At 39.9% G+C, this 23,612-nt stretch overlaps 1 protein-coding gene across 5 annotated transcripts in view; it reads left to right on the forward strand.

Annotated features, from left to right (window-relative positions):
- Positions 1-23,612, forward strand: part of HERC1 (HECT and RLD domain containing E3 ubiquitin protein ligase family member 1) — a 3,987,333-nt gene that overhangs the window by 3,627,845 nt on the left and 335,876 nt on the right. For all 5 annotated transcript variants that reach the window (XM_044077739.1, XM_044077741.1, XM_044077740.1 and 2 more), the window contains exon 71: positions 19,228-19,397. In XM_044077739.1, the coding sequence (XP_043933674.1) occupies positions 19,228-19,397 (170 nt within the window). The remainder of the gene's footprint in view (positions 1-19,227; positions 19,398-23,612) is intronic.

Consider the following 23,612-nt stretch of genomic DNA (forward strand, 5'->3'; position numbering starts at 1 on the left):
TACATTTAGGAGAGGAATAAAGATGAGACAAAAACAGATGGCACTTAGTGTAGGGAGAAGCACAGGCTATACCATGCATCCTAGCATGGATAACCGTAAGTCAGTTAAAGCCCGTGAGTGTAGCTGTCAATCTGGGACAATTGTTCCTAATAGGAGAGTTTAACTTCATTACATGGGATCATAGGAAGTTACTAGGGTATCGGCCCTGAGGCCCTTATAAGCATAGCCAAGAGTTTAGCCTATGTATGGACAAAGCAGTACCCGATGCACCCTGTCCAGCTGGGGCATGGGTAGAATCCCAGGGATGTGTTTTCTATTTCCCATCCAGTTATCCAGGTTGCTCTTAAAAAGGGGTAAAGAGGTATTCTGCTTGACGTGGATAGGGAGTCTGTTCCACAGATGGGGGAGCCTCTGGGACACTCATCTGTCCCACCAACAAGTCCTGTTGATGTCACAGACCAGGTTGAGGCCGCGTGTGTGGGTTACTCAAGTGGAGCTGGACTTGCGGATATGCAGCAGTCCCGTCAAGGCGGGGTCCAAGATTGCCTTGTATGTCAGACAGAGGTCACCTCTGAGGAGTCTGTATGAAACTGAGTAGAGGAATAGGGCTTTTAGCCTATCTGTGTATGGTAGATTTTTGAGGCCCTGGATTCTCTTGGTGAGGAACCTCTGTGGTCTCTACAGCTGCTGCATGTGCTTTGCGAGGTACATGCCAAATGGGGTGTTGTATTCAATAATGGGCCTTATAAGGGAAGAATACAGGGATGTTATGACCTCTATGTCCCTGGATGAGATACCCTTACTTATGAGGAGGGCCATGTAGAAAGCTTTCCGTACAATGGAAGCAACATGGTGGTCAAAACTCAGGTTGCTGTCAGTATGGGTGCCCAAATCTCTCACAACTGACTTTGTCCTTAGGATGTTGTTATTAGTGTGATAATTTGTGGGGACGTCACTCTCCCCAAAGGGGATGATGTGCATTTTTTTGTATTCAGCTTGTGGCCATGTTTCTGGCACCAGTCATTTGTTTGGGTGAAACCCTCTTGGAGGATGTCCATGTCACTAGGGAATTGAGGACAGCGCCCAGCTTGCAGTCATCTGCAAACTTGGTTAGCCATAGCCCACTGATTTTGGCCTGCACCTCAGAAAAGTATATCCCAAATAACAGAGGCCCCAAGACCAAACCCTGGGGTACTCCACTCAATACGGGTCTACTGCTTGAGGTGGCTTCCCCTGTTTTGACTAGGTGGGTTCTATCAGTGAGCCAGTTAGCTACCCATTGGTAACATACGGATTGATTCCTTGTTGAGAGAGTTTATCTATTATGCTCGAGTTGGGAATAGTGTCGAAGGCTTTGGCCAGTTCAAAGTAGGCGGGGTGCACTGCTTTCCCCTCATCCATGGCTTTGGTGACTGTCTCAAAAAAGTCGACCAAATTTAATAGACATGACCTCCCCTTGCCGAAGCCAGACTGTTTGGGATAGAGTGTTTGGAGGTTGCCAATGTCCTTGTTAAAGAGGTCCATGATAATCTGTTCCATGGCCTTGCAGATCAGGCTAGTTAGGCTGATGAGTCTGTAATTTCCCAGGTCAGTGGACACTCCAATTTTGTGTAAAGGAAGTGGCTGTCCTCCACTCAGCTGGGACAAAGTCGAATAGAGTGCCTGATGGTGCTGCAAGTTCTTGCCCGAGTTCATATAGGATGCAGGCTGGGATGTTATCGGGTCCCATGGAGGCTGTATGTTTTGCTTTGAGAGAGCAATGATGACCTGAACCCTAGATATAAGGGGAAAGGGGCAGGTGCTGGGAATGTCATGATTTACTGATGTGGGGGACAGAGGGGTGAAATTTTCACTGAATCTGTCAGCCAGCAAGTTTTCTATATGTACGGCATTTGTATATGCAGTGTCCTTGACCACCAGTTCTGAGCAGATCTGGCTGCTATCTTTGAGATTGCAGTCATATGTGAAGAAGGCCTTATAATTGTCTGCAGTAGATGTGGCCAATTTGGACTCGTTTGCTTTGGAGGATTTCACTACTGCTGTTATTTGCTTGTTTAGGCTAAGGAGAGATTGCTTCCAATTGAGCCCCTGCTTCACCTTGGTCCTGGACAGCATTTTATTTCTTTTGTTATAGAGTTTATTTATTGCACATGTCCACCAGACAGGTTTACTCTTCCTTGCGGAGGATGATTTAGTCATGTCAGGTATTCCTGATTCCATGCATCTATGTAAATGTTCATGTAGTAATTTGGTATAGTTTTGGATAATGGTGCCAGCTCCTAGAGAAGGGGAGGGGACAGTGAAGCTGTGTATACCGTCCCTCAGGAGGCTGTAATCAGCTTTGGAGAAATTTTGTGTTTGACCCTAGCTGGGGGGGGGGGGGGGGGATGATGACTTTGAATGTGATTTCTCTATGGTCGGATTTTACAAGGAAGGATGATACTGCAGGGATGCTGCAGTGCTTACTCATGTTGGTTTATACCATGTCCAAGATATTATCACCTCTTGTGGGAGTATCGACTAGCTCTTCCAAAGCATTTGCATTGACAAAATCAAGGATTCTTTGGGCGTTTGTGTTCTGGCATAAGTAGTTCTTCCAGTCTATGATTAGGTAGTTAAAGTTACCCAGGATCAGGGTAAAGGGTTGAATCTTGATAGATTCAAAGAGGTCTAGATAGGCAGATTGGGCATCTTGGGTCAGATTTGGGGGCCGGTAGCTAGCTATGATTTGTATAGGGGTCTTGTCAATGGTTAACTGCACCTGACTGTCTCCTGTGCGTCATACTGTTTGAACAGCCTAGAGGTGTGTGTGTCTTTAATATATATTGAAACTCCACCTCCTTTGGTTTTACTACCCACAGTTTGGGGTTTGAATGTATGATAGGATGAGTAACCAGGCATGGCTGGGGTGCTCTCCGCAGCTTTGAACCAGGTTTCTGTGACTGCACAGATGACAGCATTTTCCAGGGTTAAGAATGCCTGCAATGACTGCAGTTTCATGTTTAGACTCCTAGCATTTAGTAGCATGGCCTTTAATTTGCGTTTTGTTGAAATTTTTATGTTGGTAGTTTTAACCTCATCACTTTTTCTAAAAAAAGGCACTATGGGGGAGGCAAGTGCCTTTGCCAGAAGCCTGAAACCCGTGAGACAGATGCATGCCATTTCTGGCAAAGCATCATGGTCTGTCAATCATATCTCCCCAGGCTGTTAGTTACTGCATCCCCCTGGAATGACACCAGAAACTAAGCCAATTGTTACCTAAATGCAAACAGAAAATGATTGACTTTATCATTGTGGGTGACGGTAGAATGCTGCTTAAGGCTAGGGACATTCCTGCCTGGGAACACATATTCAGTGAGTTAAATCATGTCTCCCTTCATATAGTCCATGGAGGTATGTCTCATGAACATCTTCATGTACATGAAGATGTACATAGTTTTGTGCGTTTCTATTAAGTTACTAGGTTGTGTTTGTTCTTTTGCTTGAGGGTTTTAATTTAAACAAAAAGTCTTGTAAGATGTGACAGTTTCAGATGGACATGACAAGAAACAGCTGTGTAAAAGATCAACCTACCAAACATTAGTGCATGCATGTAACACAGAAGCTGAAAATAGGCATTTAAAGAAAAACGGTTATACATAACAGGCGGAAGCAGTAGCTTCTTATAATGGCAACACTTCCCATATTATCTTGGAAAGTAATGGTCTTCCAGGTATACGCAAAAAAGAAAGAGTACTGAACTATATTAAGAAATGCAGAGTGCACATAGTTATGATACAGGAGGCACATTTGGAAAAAAATGAGTATGTGAATTTGACAAAAGATTTCTGGATTGTTATTCAGAAGAGTATCCGGGATAAAGGAAAAGGAGAACTCCAATGGTGATAGAAGAGGGGAAAGAAAAGATAATGGTATATTTCTGGTAGTAAGGGGCTGTTGGCAAGGGAGAAAAATTCTACTGGCATGTATTTATATTCCACCTAAAACTGCTACAATGGAGTTTAAGAAAATTCTGGGAGAAATGATCAGCTTTCAGCAGGAAATACTACTTATAGATGGGGACTGGAATTTGGTTTGCAATACTGAATATGTGTCTGGCGGCCTGGAATGGTAGAAAGGTAACTATAACAAAAGAGGATAGATTTTTCAAGACACTTATAAAATATTTGGTGTTTGAAAATTTGAATTAATTTTAGTAGGAACTCAGAGAATATATTCCCCAAGGTACAACAACTGGGCTAGGCTAGACAGAAGTTATATTTCACAGGAACATGTGCTTTTAATTGAAAGTGTTGATCTACATCCAGTAACTATTTCACATCACGATGAAGTAAAAATGAGACATTGGCACTTCTCCACCGATCTGTTTAAAAGAGAGGAATTTAAGGAATGGGTAGTGGAAGTTATTTGGGAGTAATTAAGGAAGATAGACATTTTTTCAGGGGATATACTTAGGGAAAGAGATAAAATTAAAGTTTGTTTGTTTGTGTCTTTTGGCTTTTCCCGGTTAGGGGTCACCACAGTGGAACTCCGGTCCGCTAATGATTGGCAGTAGATTTTTACGTACTGGCTTGCCGGGCCTAACGCACAACCTTCAACTAAGGAACGCCCATTCACGCATGTCGCTACACAGAAGACGCTCTAACTGAGAATCGAATGGGCAACGTCTAACTGTAAGGCGACAACGCTACCGCAGCACCACCACCGCAGCTCAAAAGAGAGAAAATTAAAGTGGTGTTTAAAAATAGGGTAGAAATAAAAGATGTGGTTAAGAAGTAATAAGAATTATTTAGAGGGCTGACAGAGATTAAAGTATTGCAGAATAAGAACAAGAAGACAGGCAGCTGCAGAGTGCTAAAGATAAAATAGGGACTACCAGTATAATATGCATGCATTTAGAAAGGTTGCTGTTAAGCAACTGTTTTATGATCATGACTCCAGAGCACAAAAATGATTAGCACCAAGACTCAGGCAACAGAAAGTTGAAAGGATTGTTGCCAAGTTTAAGAAGCCTATAACAAGGAAAATAAACGCAGATCCTGTAGAGGCATTAGAAATATTTAATGCATTTTATGAAAATCTGTATAAATCAGAGAAATGTGGAAATCAAAAAAAGCACAAATGAAAATATTTATGGGAGAATTAAATATGGCAAGGTTAGAGGAAGATAATAAACAGGATAGGGGGAAGTGAGATAAAAATGGTGATGTATAACCACTCTAGATGAAATTGTCCAGGAATAGATGGTAGTCCTGTAGAAGTTTGAAGCTAGGAAAGATGAAGGTGATAAAGATCTGGAAGTTTTTAACAGTATTTTTAAAGGAGGGAAATCATCAACATCCTGGAAGAAAGCTATGGACTGTAATACCTAAAGATGGTAAAGACCTATCAGATACAGCTTCATATAGGCCCATTTAGATTCTAAACATTGCTTATAAAGTGTTTGTCTATAATTGCTAAAAGAATGACAAAGTTGTTGCCAAGTTTGATATATATGGATCATTGTGGTTTTGTGGAGGGGAGGCAAACATTTGATAACATTAACAGAACAATGGTAAGCTGGGATTTTTTGAGAAGGGCAATGGAAATGTTTGCATTTCCTGCTAAAATAATGTTAATTAGGAGGTTATGTGAGAGATCAGACATGACATGAAAGTGGGGGTGGGGGGTCCTGTCTGATAAGTTCTTTATTATTTTTGTTATGTTTAGAACAAGTTTACTTCAACCCATCAAAATTATAGTTGATCAAAACTGAAATAAGCAACCCCACTTCAGAGAAAGTGCATTTAAACTAGCGTGCACTTTCACGAAAATCAGTACACCAAGTAGTTGTTATAGATCGCGGTACAGTGAGCATAAGGGAATATTCCATTTTCCCCACTGTAGTGCAATCTCGGAGTAAGTATATATAAGTAGCGGGGGTGTGGGACTACAGTGAGACTTGCCCCCTTGCATAAAGGTGTTTATTTTATTTCTTTTTGTGTGTGTGTGTGTGTCTGTGTGTGTTTTGTTTTTGTTTGGTGTACTGATTTTCGCGAAACTGTGTTTTGATTTAAACACACTTTTGCTGACATGGGGTTGCTTATTTCAGTTTTGGTAAACTGTAATTTCGATGGGTCGAAGTAGACCCGTTTAGAACCATCAGCAAACAAAATAAGGGACTCAGAAATGCAAAGATGTAATTGGTGTTGTACTCAAGAAAAGTTGACTTTATTGCAGATGATATTATTTTGTGCCTGATAAAAACAGAAATGGACATCTCCGTGCTGTGGAACATTTTGAGGCAGTTTCTTATCTTTTCAGGATATAAAATTAATGAAAATAAAACAAAGGCTGTAGCTGTAAACTGTTCACGCACAATTAATTGGTTCAGCGATACTCATGTTTATGGGGGCATGATGAAATTAAGTACTTAGGAATATGGGAGCTAAGGATATGTGGAAAAGAGACTAAAGGATAAAAAAATGAGGAACTGGAAGTTCTTCTTTATGGATAGCAAGATACAAGCAGTGAAACTGTTTTTAGTCCCTTAAGTTTTATACACAGGTCAGGCATATTTTTATCAACTAGAAGAGAAGTTGTGGATAGCAGTTAATAAAGAGTTGAAGTATTTTATCTGGGAGGGGAAGATAGCAAGTGTCAAGTGGGATAAGTTGAGCCTTCCAATAGAACAAGGTGGATTGGGATTACCTGATTTGAAGGGATATTTTAGAACTACACAGTTAAGGCTGCCTATACATAGCACAAGCAGAATAACAAGAAAAGATTATGATACAGTGGGGGGCCTCAAGAAATAAGCAGAATGGGATTTTGGAAGCAAATTGTCAAGGAGGATAACAATAGTCATACAGAATATTACCTTCATAAAGTAGCAAAAAGTATTCTAAGAACTAAGCCAACAGAGGAATGGAGAAAGGAGATTCTGCTGATAGGGATGACTGCAATTAGGGGTACAGATAATAAACAACTGAGGGCAGGAATGTACTGGGGAAAACTGGCAAAGGAACTAAGCTGTGGGAGCAAATAATAACAGAGGGAAAGGTAATAGAATAGGAAGAGGCCAATAATGCATTTGGACTGCAGGCTAATGATTGCCTTCCCTATCAAGGATTGGTATGAGAGTACATGCAAAGAGAAAGGGATAGGTGAATCCTGAGTGAAATACTAACATTGGTATAGTTTTTAATTTAATGTAGAAAAGAATGTGGTGTTAAATAAGGTATAATTAGTAGGGCATATAAAATATTGCATGATAACTATATGACTCAATCAGAGGAGTTTAGAAAAGATTGGAGAGATCATATAACCAATTCACAAAGAAACAATGGAAGGATATATGTATGACTCCAAATATGCAACAAAGTCTAGAAGATTTTGGATTTTTGCTTGAAAGTGCCTGTGTAGGTATTTTTATACTACAAGCAGAGAGACTCCAAAGAATTTTTGTTCGGGCAAATTGTAAATGGAGGTGTGATTGGGGGAAGAAAGAGGTAAGTTGATGGAGTTGCTGCATATCCCTAAGACAAACTTCACTCACGCAACCCGCATGCAAGGCCTTAACCTGGTCTGTGACATTAATAGAACTTGTTGACGGGACAGATTTGTGTCCCAAAGACTCCCCTGTCTGTGGAATAGACTCCCTCTATATGTCAAGCAGAGTACCTCTCTAGCCATCTTTAAGAGGAACCTGGACAACTGGATGGGAAACAGAAAATACACCCCTGGGATCCCACCTGTGTCCCTGCTGGACATGGGAAACAGGTGCTGACTTTGAGGGAACATGGGTGAAATTCTTGGCTAGGCTTATAAGGGCCTCCAGGCCAACAGCCTAGTATTATCCTATGAACCTATAAGTGGGAACATAGTTTTGGAGTTTAATGAGTTGACAGGCTTTAGTACTTCCCCTACATAATACTCTTGTCAGAAACACTGGGTGAGCAAACTGTTGTAACTAAGGAAGTTTTTTGAACTGGGATATGGCTCTGAATTGCCTAGGCATAGTAAGGCCTTGCTAAGTTTAATTCTGGTCCTGCCAATAAAGTAATTACTAGGTAATGGAAATCAAAGTCTAAACCAATCCTATTTAAAGTAGTGGATATAATAATAAGGATAAAAGAACTGGAAGTGAGATCTTTAGAAAAGGTTAAAAGCAAATGATGTAGAAAAAAATGGGAATTGTGGGAACAGTATATGCAGAATAATGTTTTGGAGGAGGAATGGTTTAAGGGAAGGCAGGAATTGAGTGAGCTATGTAGTGCTGTAGTGACAATGACTGCTGAATCTTAAGGAAAATAACAAAAACCATACAGATGATGTTCATAATATAGCAGAAAGTATTTTATGAACTAAGCCAACATGGAAATGGAGAAAGGAGATTTTGCCACCAGGGATTACTCCAAGTAGGGGTATATAAAGTAAGCAAGAGAGGGGCTAGAATTTACTGAAGAAAATTAGCAAAGAAACCAAGGTTTTTGCAGCAAATTAAACTTGAGAGAGAAAGCTAATAAAATGGGATGATGCTTAATGGAAGTTTAGACAACAGTTTAACGACCAGCCAGGTCAGCCTACCATGGTTTGAGAACAGGTTCTAGGCAAAGAGAAAGGGATACAGACTGTTAAACAGCTCTGGTAGTGCTATTAATTGAGTCTTGAGCAGATGTGGCTACTAAAAAAAGAGAGATAATTAGTAGGTCATATAAAATATTGCATGATAACTGTAAGGATCAAGTCAGTGGAGGTTGGAAAAGGTTGACAAGAAAGAATTGGAAGGCAATATTTAAAGGAACAATGGGTGGATATCTGCATGGCTTCTGGAATATGTAGTATAGTTCAAAAGGTTTAGGATTCTTGCTTGGACGTTTTTGTTTTTATACCCCTGGCAAACGTCAGAGAATTTTGCTCAGGTAGACAGCAGATGCTGGAAGGTGTGATGGGAATGAGAGAAGTGATCAGGGGCATGTTTTATTTATTTATTTAGAATACGAGTTGGCAAATTGTAACACTTCGCTGTTGAATATTTGTCAGACATGTTGGGGTAGCAAAAATTTGTAGCTAAGGAAGTGATTCTTCTCAACTGTGATACAGGATCAGAATTGCTCTGGGATAGTAAGGCTTACTATAATGCTGTTGGCAGAGAAAAAACAGTTACTAAAAAAAAAAACCAAAGTCTAAACCAACTGTAATGGAAGTACCAGATATTTATTTATTTACATTTGTTGACCGGGAATGTCCAACTGGACGCAGGTCCATTTTCAGTGGAGCCCGGGGAGAAAAGTTCCACAAATTAAAATATTACAGACATAGTTACAGATGAAGAATCCTAGCAATTAAAATATTACAAACATAGTTATAGATGAAGAACATAGTACATTCAGTAGATAACTAGCATCTGTTCTATCCACGAAGTCATAGCAGATATTAACAATTGTTACAATAAGAAGTTAATGCCATATAATAAGTAGATAGGCAAGGAAGTGTCACAGCTTGCTGTAATCAAAAGTAGTTTGTGGGGTGGAAGAGAGGTAGAGGGTAGATGGAGTGGGAGAAGTTAGAGGGGAGAGTTACAAGGGCATAGCCAGCATGTTTTTAGGTGCGCTTTAAGTAAAGCTTTGAAGTGGGTGGATGATGGTAAAGAGGTTAGTATGGGGGGGAGGGTGTTCCATAATTTTACTATAGCGCTGGAGAATAGTGCTTCTCCAACAGTGTTATTGGCTCTAGTAACCTGTAATTGATTTTTGTTGCTGGATCGTAGTGGTCTGGTGGTGAGATAGGGTTGGAGTAGATACTGGAGGGATGGGATCTTTACAGGATGGTTAACCAGTTTGTGGGCGAGTGTGAGTTGATACCATTGAAGGAGGTGAGGGAGTTCTAGTCAGCCTAGTTCAGTAAGTGAGAGACACTGGTGACTGTGGTAGGATGTCCCAGTGGCGAATTTGGCGATTTTGTTGTAGCAGGTCTCGAGTTTATTTAGATCGCATTGCCTTAGGTTGGTATATATTGGAGAGGCATAAGGTAGGGTGGAGATAAGGTGCAAATTTGCAACTGAAATCCTAACTGCTTTGGTGAGGAGTTGCTTATTTCTGTATAAGGCTCCTAGTTTTTGGAGGACTTTGTTTATGGTCATGGATATGTGAATGTCAAATTTGAGATTGTTGTCTATTTCAACTCCTAGAAATTTGGTGTGATCTGTTGGGTGGATAGTGGAGTTGTCTTTTGCTGTGATGTTAAAGTGAGAGTTGTTTTGAGTATGTTTGATGGGTTCGAAGATAAGGAGTTTAGTTTTGTTTGGGTTGAGTATTAACTGGGCATCGGATAGCCAAGTTTCAACAGAGGAAAATGCATCCTGTGTGACCTTTTGCAGTTCGGGTAGGGACTGGGCTGAGCAGATGATGGTTGAGTCATCTGCATATTGTATGAGTGTGCCGTGTGTGGTGGCAGAGGCTAGATTATTAGTGAAAATAGAGAAGAGTAGGGGTCCAAGGATGGATCCTTGGGGAACACCAATAGAGACAGGTAGTTGGGGAGATATGTCATTTTGCCATACAATAGATTGCTGGTGGTCAGACAGGTAACTTTGAAACCAGTTGGTGACTAATTGAGAAAAGGATAGGTTATTGAGTACAGAGATGAGTTGTTTGTGTGGGACCATGTCAAATGTTTTAGATAGGTCTAGGAAAGTAGCAGAGGAGAGATGGCCATTGTTTTTATGGTGAAGGATAGTGTTAGTAAAAAAGAGTAAGGCAGTGGTGGTGCTATGGTTTGGTCGGAATCCATGTTGAGTATTAGAAAGGAGGTTGATAGTAAGGAGGTAGTCTGAGATTTGAGAGTGAATGCATCTCTCTAGTATTTTGGAGAGTGGAGATAGAATCGCTATGGGGCGGTAGTTGGTTAGTTCTGTGGAGGGGCCGCCTTTGTGAAGAGGAATTGTGTGTGATATTTTCCATAGTGTAGGGACGTAGCATTCTGACAGAGATCAGTTAATCAAGATTGATACTGGGAAGGCTAGGGCGTCAGCTGCAATTTGTAGGAATTCACTTGGGAGGTTGTCTGCTGCTAATTTTGTGGGTTTACGTTTAGTTAAGAGTTTTCTTATGTCGGAGGTAGGAATGGGAGAAAATGAGAAGAGTGTGGGGAGATTACTGGGTGAAGGTGTGGGGGGTGTAGGGGAGGGGGGTTGTGTTGTCTAGCTAGTGATAGTACGGTTTCTGTGAAGTGTGTGTTGAATGAGGTAGCAATATTTTCTGAGGAGTGAAAAATGTTAGGTGTAGGGGTATTGATTTTGCCTGGGTGGAGGATGGAGTTTATGGAGGTCCAGAATTGCTTGGGGTTGTGTTGGGAGGAGTTGAGGGCAGACTGGTAGTACTGGATTTTGTCCTTCTTTATTAGCTTTTTGACTCTATTGCGTAGTTCTAGGAATTTCTGTCTAGCTGAGCGGGTTTTGGTTTTGCGCCAGTGTTCCCAGGCTTTATCTCGGTTTTTCATAAAGGAGTTCAAAGAAATGGAAGTAAGATGTTTTAGAAAAGGAAATGAGAAATACATGGAATTTATGGGAACAGTACATGCAGAATAGTGTTTAGGAGCAGAAGGAGTGAAGTTTAATGGAAGGCAGGAACTGAGCAAGTTATGCTATGTTGGAGTGAATGAAAATTGTTAAATTGTATACTGCGTGAAAATATGAAAATGAAAGAAGTGTTAGAATGGTCTTTTTTCTTTTGCTGTACATGTACTTGTGTCACTTTTTTAATGTCAGGTTTAATAAAGATGTTTAAAAAACAGGACATGCCAAAGATAATTCTTGTAAACCTGTTTTGGCCCAGACAACATGGATTCTCTCTTGTTATGCAACTGTTACCATAAACTACCTCACAGAGTTGACTTCCTGACACAGAACAAGAGATCCTTCATCCACTGTAGCATTCAAGATCTCAGTCTAATTATAGGAATGATGCATTTCTGATCCCATTTAAGCACCTTTTTCTGAGGCCATGCAATATGTGGTAAAGGTTTCAGATTCTGATGCACTTGTTGGTGAATCTTGTAAAAGCTAGCCAGTACCAGTGGTGTAAATGGATAAAGCCCTGACTGTCCTAGGTGACCTTAGTTTGACTGTCACCTTAGGTGCCTTATGGCACTGACGTGAATGATGGGCAGGTCCATTCTTTGGGCAGAAGAGGTGGCACTGTATGCACACTTATATTATCTCTTGGAAGAAGTGTGCTTTTGCAGTTGAGAGGCTTGGGACCAGATGTTGGTCTCGTAAAGCTATCAGTGGGTAGTAGCCTTTTATATGTATGCGTGGAAGCGTGCACTCTTGGGGGGGCATTCTTGGCCACTGTGGTCACACATTTTGTATCTACACATACACCAGTGAGTAAAGGTTAGATTATTCAAATGCACTCATTGCTAGGATGCTGATGAGAGTACCAAGCACCCTCATGGCCCTCTTTGAAGAGCTCTTGGCTCAATTCTGGGTAGAACTCCTGAAGCAGCGAAATTAATGTCTGAGAGAAGGAAGTTTTGTCGGTCAGTAGGTACAGGGGCAAAAATCACCTAGAGAAAACATTTTAGAATTTCTTTTCTGCAGAATTCTTCACACACTCTAGACATAAGATGTGGTTAAGAGTTAATGCTTTTGGATTTTTTTTTTGAGGCGTGCACACCCATCTAGTGTGGATGCATTTTTAGCCAATGTAATCATGTTATCAGCGTCTTCAAAGACATCGTTATCTTACCAGCTCTGTATCAGATCCTGCTTGACTGATTAATATGGTATATCCCTTTTTTAGTTTCACAAAATGTATTGCGTTTGTAATAGCATAACTGGAATGGACCCCATTCGTAAATTAGGGTAGGATCACATTTCATGCAATTAGTATTGCTTCATTCTTTGTCTGCCAACAGGGCTCTTCTCAACACTTACAGCGTACCCAGAATTTACCTCCTCCTGCATTTCATATAAGGTACATGTAGATTGTAATTTTCTGTTGCTCCTACTACTGTTGTAATTGTCTGGGTATCTTTTCTTCCACATTGCTGTCATTTTTGCTTGGAAATCCTGGTATTTTATGACTTTGGGTCTTCGAGTACATAATACCACTGTAATCACTAGGTGTGCTAGTTTCAGTGATTAATGCTCACTTTCTTTCTTCGATTAGTATATGTTTTTCTCTCATCTATTTTTTCAACTGTAGGGACTGGGTGAATTCATGTGTTATGAACGTCTTGTCAGTAATATTTTGCTTCCAATAGTTCTCATCTACTTCTGTATTGTAGTGTTTACACAAACCCCAGTGCAACCAACTTGACACATTATTATGCCCTTAGGTGTACTAACTTTCAGCTGTGAGTTTATCACACCCAACAACGAGATGTACAATTTTCCGTCTCTGTTTGCATAACTTAACATTTATCTGTTTTCTCCACATTTTCTATTGCCTTTGTAAACCAGCATGTACATAGCCCTCTGTCTTGTAGCAAACAGTGTCTGGGATGTTATTTCTAGTTGCTTTATAGTTTTCAATGATTTGAGATTCGATGATATGAGTTTTCGACGAAATGAGTTTTCGACGATTTGGTCTCAATGATTTGAAATTCGATGAAATTAAATTTCGATGATATGAAGTGGAACCAGATATATATATATATATATATATATATATATATATATATATATATATATACATTTATATTTATATATATTTATATATATATATATATATTTATATTTATATATACTCCCTCCTGCTCAAGTACCAGGCTGATATTTTTTTGGTGTTGCAGCTTTCCCTTTATAAATGTTCATCAAGACCAAATGTCATCCTTGTATCAGCTGAGAAAGTGTTAACCATTTGTAGTTATGCTTTCAGATCCTCCTTTGATGAATTATACAGTTTTAAATCATTGTGCTCCTGCAATACCACTAACCTTATTTACCTAGCCACATGTGATAGGTGCAGCTGTTTTTATGTTGGCAAAACCACGAAACTTCTTAGGGATAGAGTGTACCACTATTTATATGATATTAAACATAGGAATTTATGCAATGCTCTAGCTAAGCACATAATAGAATTTTCACTTCATACATTTAGTTTTAGGGTTTTACAAGCTGTTGCAATGAATAGGAGAGGTGGTGATAATAATTTTATTGAACACATGGAACTGAAATGGATTTTTAAGCTACAAGCACACATCTATCCTCGTTTGAACAGTAGCATTTGTATTAAACCAGAGCTGAATGCACGGCGCTTTAAGTAAATGGTTTTAGCCTTTTATATGGAGGGTAATTAATGTCAGTTGTTCTATTATTTAATTGATACTTGGACTGTGATTTTGCTGCTATAAAATGTTTTGTACTGAGGCATTGTTTTAAGGATCTGAAGAAGCTTAGAGTGTCTACGTGAAAGCGCTTGTCTTATGCAATAAACTGGATTTTTATCGCACTGGTAGCCGTGGTGGTTTTGTTAAGTTTTTGTTTATTTACAGTTTGTCTTCTTCAACAAGACCTTTGGGTGGTCGTGGTGTTATTTTTTGCTCTTTTGGTTATTTTACATCCACAACTCCACATGGCTAATACTACCTTGCCGGAAAGGAATTCTGTTCTGCCTGTTGACAGGGAGCAGTTGACTTGGGAAAATGTTTTATTACAGCGTGATAACCCTCTGTTGGTTATGAACTTTGAAGGAAATACGAAGGTAAAGTACCGGATAAAATTGAGAATTTTCAACAGTTTTCTGCCATGTTAAGGAACATGGAAAATGACTTGTATAAGCTCAAACGTTATGTTTGGCAGAGACGGCATCTTAAAGCCTGCCTACATTTTCGTGTGATCCCAAGGGGCATGAGAGTGCTATGCATGCCCTCGTATGGTGACACACATCCATTGCTACTCAGACAATGGCAGCAATTAAATCTTGATTTAAGTTACAAATGCATGAGACTTATCATTGACTATTTTCGTCCCATTGAGCAAAAATTATTAGCGGAAATACAATGTTCACATGGTAACATTCTCGAAAAATTTAAGGGGGAACAGTTTGATAACGCATTGACCAATATGTATGTGAATATTTCCCTGTATGAAAAGAAGTTGCAACAAATGAAGCAATGGAAATTGCAGAGGGATTTTACTGATTTTACTTCAGGGAATGTATTTGCATGGCGGAACAGTTCAACACAGATGACTGCACAATCTGAGCCACAGCAAACTACCTTAAATTCTGAGCCAGCACCTAGCCTATTCCTGAATAATACAGAAGTGAGTGCTTTGGTAACGGGCACACAGAGGGCTGGAGGGGAAATATCTACTACACCTTCACCATCAGTTGAACTTGACTATACCCCTCCACCTAACCAGCAGGCCCTCACGGTTGTGTCTATGGGAGCGAGACCGAAACAGCTCACTCCATGTACTTTGGATAGTTTTTTACCCCTCCCAGTAAAACAACAGGAGGATCGACAGCAATCGAGATCAGTGAGTCGGGGAAGACGGAAGAAGAAGAATTCCGGAGAAAACCAAGCTTCGAACAGAAGAAAGAAATATTAAATAATATTGTGGTGAATTTGTCAGACCATGAGCTCACCGAAGTGGAGCTCTCTGTTCTGAATAAAGGTTTGACATTTATTCCTTCTTCTACTGCTAATATAAGTGAATTATTGACTGATTTAAGACTTTTTGGGCGTAAAGTTGTTTTTAAAGATGGTTCAGATCAATCTAATGTAAATGGTAAAGTGTATAGAAGGAAGAGTTCTTTCACTCCCCTACTACTGGCTCATGTTGAAGTTTTCATTAGAGCCTGTGAGAGCGATATATATGACACCTTATATCACAAACATAGGGGTAAATTTTATAATTTAGATGTAACTCAGAGGCGAGCACTTTATTCGCTGAGGAACAATCCTGCATTATCTATCAGACCAGCTGACAAAGGAGGGGCGATAGTCCTAATGAACAGAGGGGATTATGATGTAGCTATGCACTGTTTATTGAGTGATTTAAATACATATACAAGGTTAAATAACACTGAATATTGTAAAATTGTGAGTAATGTAAATGATACGCTTTATGATCTACTTATGTTAGACAAATTGATGATACTTTATATTCCTTTTTACATGTGGAATATCCATTAATTCCATGCATCAAAGGGTTGCCTAAGATCCACAAGTCGATGCAGAACCCCCCAATGAGACCCATTGTGGATGGAGGGGGATGGTGCATGGAACATCTTTCCATTTATGTGGAAGGTAAACTGGGGCCCTTAGTGAGAGAGATTTCCACCATCCTAAAGGATACAATACAGTTTATTGATGATTTGAATAAATATGGAGAGAATGCGGATACAGTGGATATACTGATGGTGACCATGGATATATAAAGTTTATTTACTTCCATACCGAATGAGTATGGCATGGAAGCCATAAGAACACTTTTAAGTATGCATAGTATGTTTGACAGTAATGAGGTTATTTTGATATGTACTTTGTTTGAGCTGATTTTTTCGAACAATGTATTGATGTATGAAGAACAAATTTATTTGCAGCGATGGGGTGTCGCTATGGGCACCCCTTGCGCTAATTCCTATGCAAATTTGGTGGTACACTTTTGGGAGACACAATGTTTGTTTACTAGTGATTTTTGTACCCACATAAAATTTTATAGATGTTTCGTGGATGATATTTTTATGCTGTGGGATGGAGGGATACCCCTCCTTAGTAAATGTATTATATGTTTGGGAAATACAGCAGATCTTTTGAAGTTTGTAGCTATGTATTCATTTGAAACCCTGGATTTTTTTTATGTGAAATTGTATAAGGATAATCTGGGGAAAATAGCTACAGGCTTGTTCCGTAAGGAATATTGGCGTAATAGCTTGTTGGATCATAGCAGTATGCATCCTAAACACATTTTCTCTAACATTATGAAGGGTCAGTTGAACAGGGTGAAGAAGCTTTGTGGAGATCGATCTGTTCTACAATAGCAAGTAAATACTTTGGAACAGTTATTTCTAGATAGAGCCTACAGAGGATCTGATTTTTCTAGGTTAAGGGATGAGATTATCAATGAGAGGGTGAGTTCCCCTGACGGTGATAACTTAGGAGGTACCACACGATGTGAAGGAAAATATGGAACTCGTTTAGTAACTAGATATACTACAGATAATAAGAGAGTACATGAAATTATTAATAGAAATTGGCATTTTCTTATGGCGGATAGGGATACTATGAAATTGGTTGGAGATCAGCCTAAGTTTATATATAAGAACAATCAGAATATAAAACAGATATTGTGTGGTAATAGAACTTGCACTTTAACTCAAGAGGGGAGAACTTGGTACTTTCCCCTGCAAGAAGTGTAAGATGTGTAGTAGCATGACACAAGTTCAAAAGTTTAAGCATTCAACTCTATGTTATGAATTTGAACCGAGATTTCATGCCTCCTGCAATACCACTAACCTTATTTACCTAGCCACGTGTGATGGGTGCAGCTGTTTTTATGTTGGCAAAACCACAAAATGTCTTGGGGATAGAGTGTACCACCATTTATATGATATTAATCATAGGAATTTATGCAATGCTCTAGTTAAGCACATAGTAGAATGTTCACTTCATACATTTTAGTTTTAGGGTTTTACAAGCTGTTGCAGTGAATAAGAGGGGTGGTGATAATAATACTTTTATTGAACGCATGGAACTGAAATGGATTTTTAAGCTACAAGCACACATCTATCCTGGTTTGAACAGTAGCATTTGTATTAAACCAGAGCTGGATGCACGGCGCTTTAAGTAAATGGTTTTAGCCTTTTATATGGAGGGTAATTAATGTCAGTTGTTCTATTATTTAATTGATACTTGGACTGTGATTTTGCTGCTATAAAATGTTTTGTATTGGGGCATTGTTTTATGGATCTGAAGAAGCGTAGAGTGGCTACGTGAATGCACTTGTCTTAGGCAATAAATTGGATTTTTATCACACTGGAAACCGTGGTGGTTTTGTTAAGTTTTTGTTTATTTTAAATCATCTACAAAAAGTAGATGACATAACTTTAAATGAGGTTGATTTCTGAGAGTTAAGCTATAAACGTAGCCTACTCTATCAAGTAAACAACTTAGTGTGTTAAGACAGAACATCAGTCGCAACAAAGAATCACCCTGGAATATTCCCCTTTGGATTTTTATCCCTGGGATGATAATTTGACCTTTGTCATAGCTTAACAACGAAGTGGTTTGTAACTGTTTCATAGTCACTGCAATGTAATTGATCAGTGTAGATTGCATCTTACACATCTGTAAGCATTCCGTTATCCATGAATGTGGGATGCTGTTGAATGCTGTTTTGTAATCTACTCATGCCATGCTTAGATCCCCACTCAGGAGTACATAGGATTACATATGCGAGTCATAGGGTCGTATCTGATCAGTTCCTAGTTCACCATGAATATCTCCTACATGTGACATGTCAGCAGACCCTTCCATGCTTGTAGTATCAGCTGGGTATACACATTTTAAATTATTCCATTTCTAGTGTCTTCTTGTAGCCTTACTGGACTGGTACACACGGTAAGACTTCAGCTGTATGTTGCAACCCTTTTCTCTGTCCTCAGAACTTATAGTTTGACATTTTATGAGACTGAGGCTACTATGTTATTGCATCACCTGTAGTTGTTTTAGTACCAAATTGTTTTTACTCCTTTGGAAATCTCCGTTCCACCTTTCATTTCCCCTTTCTGAGTTCCTTGGTATCTTGTCCAGTAAATATGTAAGTTCATTCTTGTCATTTTTATTAATGTACTGGCCCTCCTTTTCTGTCTTGACTTTCTGCAGCCAGAAATGCTGCAATCCTACACAGATGGTCCTATGTTTTAGAAACATCACAGCCCTGTCTTGACCAGTGATGATTCCAAGACATTTCCTTCCTGCGAAGTCGGCCCTTTTACAAGTATACCTAGTATTTCATTTCAGAACTTTTGTGTGTGGTATAAAGTTTTATGTGCAATGCTGTCTGAATTCTCTCAGAATATTACGTCTAAGCAGATACACTCTTGATTCATATAGTGCTAAAATATGGTTGTTACTGTTGAAGTTCTGTAAGTACTAATCTTGTTCTTACCCTGTTAGTTGCACATCCTTATAATTAGCTATTGTACCTGCCTGCATGGGCATTATCATTATCACTGATGTTTCATAGTCAGTTTTGATCTTAAAATACAACTTTTTTTTCCTTCATGGCAGGTGTGTCTGTGCCTCTGCAGCTGGGCCTTCCTGATTCTGTCCCACCTCAGTACAGCAGTCTGAAAGAGGAAATTATGGAAACTATACGAGCTAGACTTCGGCTTTTGTACCACTTTTCAGATCTGATGTATTCCTCCTGGAGATTACTCAATCTTAGCCCCAATAATCAGGTAAAAGCAGAAAATGTTGTCAGATAGTCCAAGAAGATAATGTTTTAACCAATCTTCATGTGAGAGTTGAATATTTATATTGGATATTGTTAATCTTTGGACAAAGTATTTATTTGATCAATCAGCGAACTGTGTTGTATAAATTGCAAACATAATTGAGTCAGATGTCCACACTGGCAACATTTAATTAACCACGTTTTTTCTGCCTGTAGGGTTTTTTTTTTCTAGGAAAACATTATTAAGCAGATATTGTAACACCTGATCTTAATTAAGTTAGCCCTTTCTAGTGTGAGGACGCTTGCATACTCCTTGTAGGTGCTCTGTCAGTAGCTAAGTTCTACCGTCACCTGAAATTAAATCGCAGTACAAACAGAAAATGATTGACTTCAACACTTGGCTAAGTTTCTGGTGTCATTCTAAGGGGATCCAGTATCTGTCTGCTTGGGATGACATGACTGACAGACCTCGATGCTTTGCTAGAGATGGCCTGCATCTGTCACCCCTGGGTTTCTGGAAACTGGCTAAGGCTCTGCCACCCCTTTAGTGCCTTTTTTAGGCGGTGTTAGAAAGACCAAATTAACACCGTAACAGCTATAAATAAATGCAGTCTGAGAGTCATGCTGCTCAACGCTAGAAGTCTAAATCTCAAGATGCATTCACTCAAAGCCCTCCTAAAAATGGAGAACATTGACATTTGTGCTGTAACGGAGACCTGGTTTAATGCAGCAGAAAGCACCCCTATGCTACCAAGTTATAACTCATTTCACACCTTTTGGCCCCAGAACTTGGACCAAAGCTCCAAAGGCAGTGGTGTCTCCATATTCATTAAGGATATGCACACCTCCAGACTAGTAGCACAGCATAATTCATCAGAGATGCTTCAGGTACAGCTAACATTGGGCAAGACAGCGATTCAGGTTGTAGCCTGCTATAGGTCCCCAGCCATGTCCCAAGACTCTCACTCCATGTTTTTAGACACCCTGGAAAATATTAGGGTCCAACCCAACACCATCATACTAGGTGACTTTAACTATTCCTCCATTAACTGGGAAAACTATTCATGCACCAATACACTTGCCCAATGTTTCCTAGAATTCATTAATTCCAGTGCTCTGGACCAGGTCACTTGTACCCCCTCCAGCAGGTGCAACATACTTGACCTGGTTATTACCAACATGGGAGATCATTGCTGAACACCAGTAGTCAATTCCTCCCTGGTTAGAGCCGACCACAAACTAATCACCATGGAAGTCCACATCCCACCCACATGCCCCGCAAAAGTAACCACCATGAAAAACTTCTCCAAAGCTAACTTTGGGCTCCTAAAAACAGAGGTCGCTGTCTTCACTGCACCCATTTCAATGGATAATAGTTGCATGACTGCAGAATCATACATGCACTGTACGAACACGTACATAAATGCATGGAACTAGTTATACCCAACAGAACCAAGATGCTCTCCTCCAAAAAAGGAAGCCACTCTGGTGGTCCCCTGCCATTAACAAACTCTACAACAGAATGGAAAAAACTGTTGCAGAAAAAGGTGAAGTCCCAAGACTGGAAAAACTCCCTTATTAGCCTCAACAAAAAGTTGATATGCCTCATAAAATCCTCTAAAGCTAGCTATGAAGGCAGAATTGCAGCAGATACTAAAGACAACTACAAGGCCTTCTGTAGCTATGTCAGGAATCTCCACGGCATTATCCAGATTTGCTCTGAGTTACTGCACAATGGTACCTGCTATACTGAGCCAACAGATTTTGCCAACATACTGTCCGACATATTCATTGCCAACTTTCTCTCCCCCCTAACGGACCAATCACAATACCGGAAGAATGCCAGGCACCCAGTATTACTGCTGCACAGGTTAAAGCTGCATTGTCCAATGCCAAGAATACAGCTTCCATGGGACCTGACGAGCTGTGTTCTACATGAACTGCAAAGTGAACTGGCACCACACCTGTGCGACCTGTTCAATCACAGCCTCAGCGAATGGCACACTGCTACAGTCATCCCTGTCCATAAAAGAGGAGTGACTACAGACCCTGGGAACTATCGCCCCATCAGCCTGACGAGTCTGATATGTAAGGCTATGGAGCACATAATCATAGACCTAAATAATAAGGATATAGGGAATCTCCAAACTTTGGACCCAACGCAATTTGGTTTTGTGAAGGGTAGATCATGCCTGCTCAACCTAGTGGACGACTTTGAGTCAGTCACCAGAGCTGTGGATGAGGGCTAGGTGGTTCATACAGCCTACCTCGATCTGGCCAAGGCCTTTGATACCATTCCCCACTCAGGAATTATAGATAAACTCACCAAATTAGGCATCAACCCCTATATCACTAGATGGGTTGCAAATTGGCTGACAGATCCCACAGTGTGAAAGTAACAGATTGCCAGTCACGAGTGGAGTCCCGTAAGGTTCAGTTCTGGGTCCTCTCCTGTTTGGCATCTGCTTCTCAGAAGTCCAGGCCAACACGGGAGGACTCTGGCTGATCAAATTCACAGACGATTGCAAGCTGGGAGCCGTTATTAACTCCCCAAGTGATGCAGGCATTTTACAGGAAGGCCTCACTGAGACAAATTACTGGTGTCAAAGCCATGGCCTTAAGCTAAATGCCAAAAAATGTGTCGTCATCCCCTTTGGGAAAAACTCACTTCCCACAAGTCATCGATGGTAGTCCACTGAACACTGAAGATGTTATAAGAGATCTGGGGACACAGGTTGACATTAACCTCTCCTTCGACCACCACATTGCCACTGTGGTCAGAAAGTCCTTCTATTTGGCACATCTCATTACCAAGAATTTTGCATCCAGAAAGAAGGAGGTTATCGTCTCTCTGTACTCTTCCCTCATTAGACCATTCACCGAGTATAATGCCCCATTTGGCATGTACCTCACTAGACACCTGCAACAGCTGGAAAGGCCACAAAAGTACCTCACAAAGAGGATCGTAGGCCTTAAGCACATGTCCTACACAGACAGACTCAGAAAAAACTCCAGCTTTTCTCTGTCTCATATCATCTACTAAGAGGCAATCTCTGCTTGACTTACAAAGCATGTCTGACCCAGCTTTGTTAGAAATGCTACATCTAAATAAATCCCAGTCACACCACACACTCCAGAGACTTCAACCTCATTACCGCAATCAACAGAACATGCTGGAGGGGCAGGTTCATAACCCAGAGGTTGCTTATGCTATGGAATAGACTTCCCATACATGTCAAGCATAGCACCTCACTGGCCGTCTTCAAGAGAAATCTTGATGAGTGGGTGGGTAATAGAAAGTTCACCCCGGGGATTACACCAGTGACTCTACTCGATAGAGGCACTGTGAACTAACATCGGTCTGCATGATGCCAGGGCAATTCTATGGGTTAGGCTTGTAAAGGCTCCAGAGCCATTAGCCTAGTACACACCTATGAATCTAAGTTCACCTTTCATCTTTCAAGCTGGTAGATGCCCAGCCCCCAAATTCTCATCTGTTCATTAGATCCTTTAACTTACTCAAGCGTGTAATGCTTTTTTGTATACTTCCAAATTCACACCCATACCTCCTTACGGCGTCCAGAACTTTTTTTGGATCTGATTTTTTTAACTAAGTGACTTACCAGCTAACAATAGGCAGTATAAAAAGGGCAAGGAGTTAATAACAAAATGACACTAGGATTGTTAGTCTAGGATATCATGCACTGGACAGATTAATCTTTTTTGCCTCTTATTATTCATACTGTATTTATGTTCATGTTTTCATAACTGAGAGGCCTACATTTTATTGAGGTGTATGGTATGAACCACCAATGTGGGAAACAGGACAATTCACTGAAAATGCTGGTTTGAAGCACCTAGTACTACAAATACTACTAGTTTGATAGTAATTATGAAAATAAGCAAAGTTTTCTGATGTACTTAATACTTAAAAAAAATCAAGTGACTTACAAACTGTTGCTTGACATTAGATGAAACCTTAGACATTGTTGAAAAAAAAGTCTGTGATATTTGCAGTGTAAGTTGCATATCTTGAGAGAGAGATTATGTATTATATGCATTAATAATTATACAGTTAGATATGTTTTCATATTTATGTAAATATCTCAATAAACATGCACTTATAGAGGAATTTCTTGTTGTCATATCTGATTAACAGAAATGTTCTAACAATATATGTGTAGGTTGTATAGTTTTCAATATATGAAAATTTGTTTGT

The sequence above is a fragment of the Protopterus annectens genome, chromosome 7.part0 (assembly GCF_019279795.1).
Source record: "Protopterus annectens isolate FY-2018-M chromosome 7.part0, PAN1.0, whole genome shotgun sequence".
Lineage (NCBI taxonomy): Eukaryota > Metazoa > Chordata > Ceratodontiformes > Protopteridae > Protopterus > Protopterus annectens.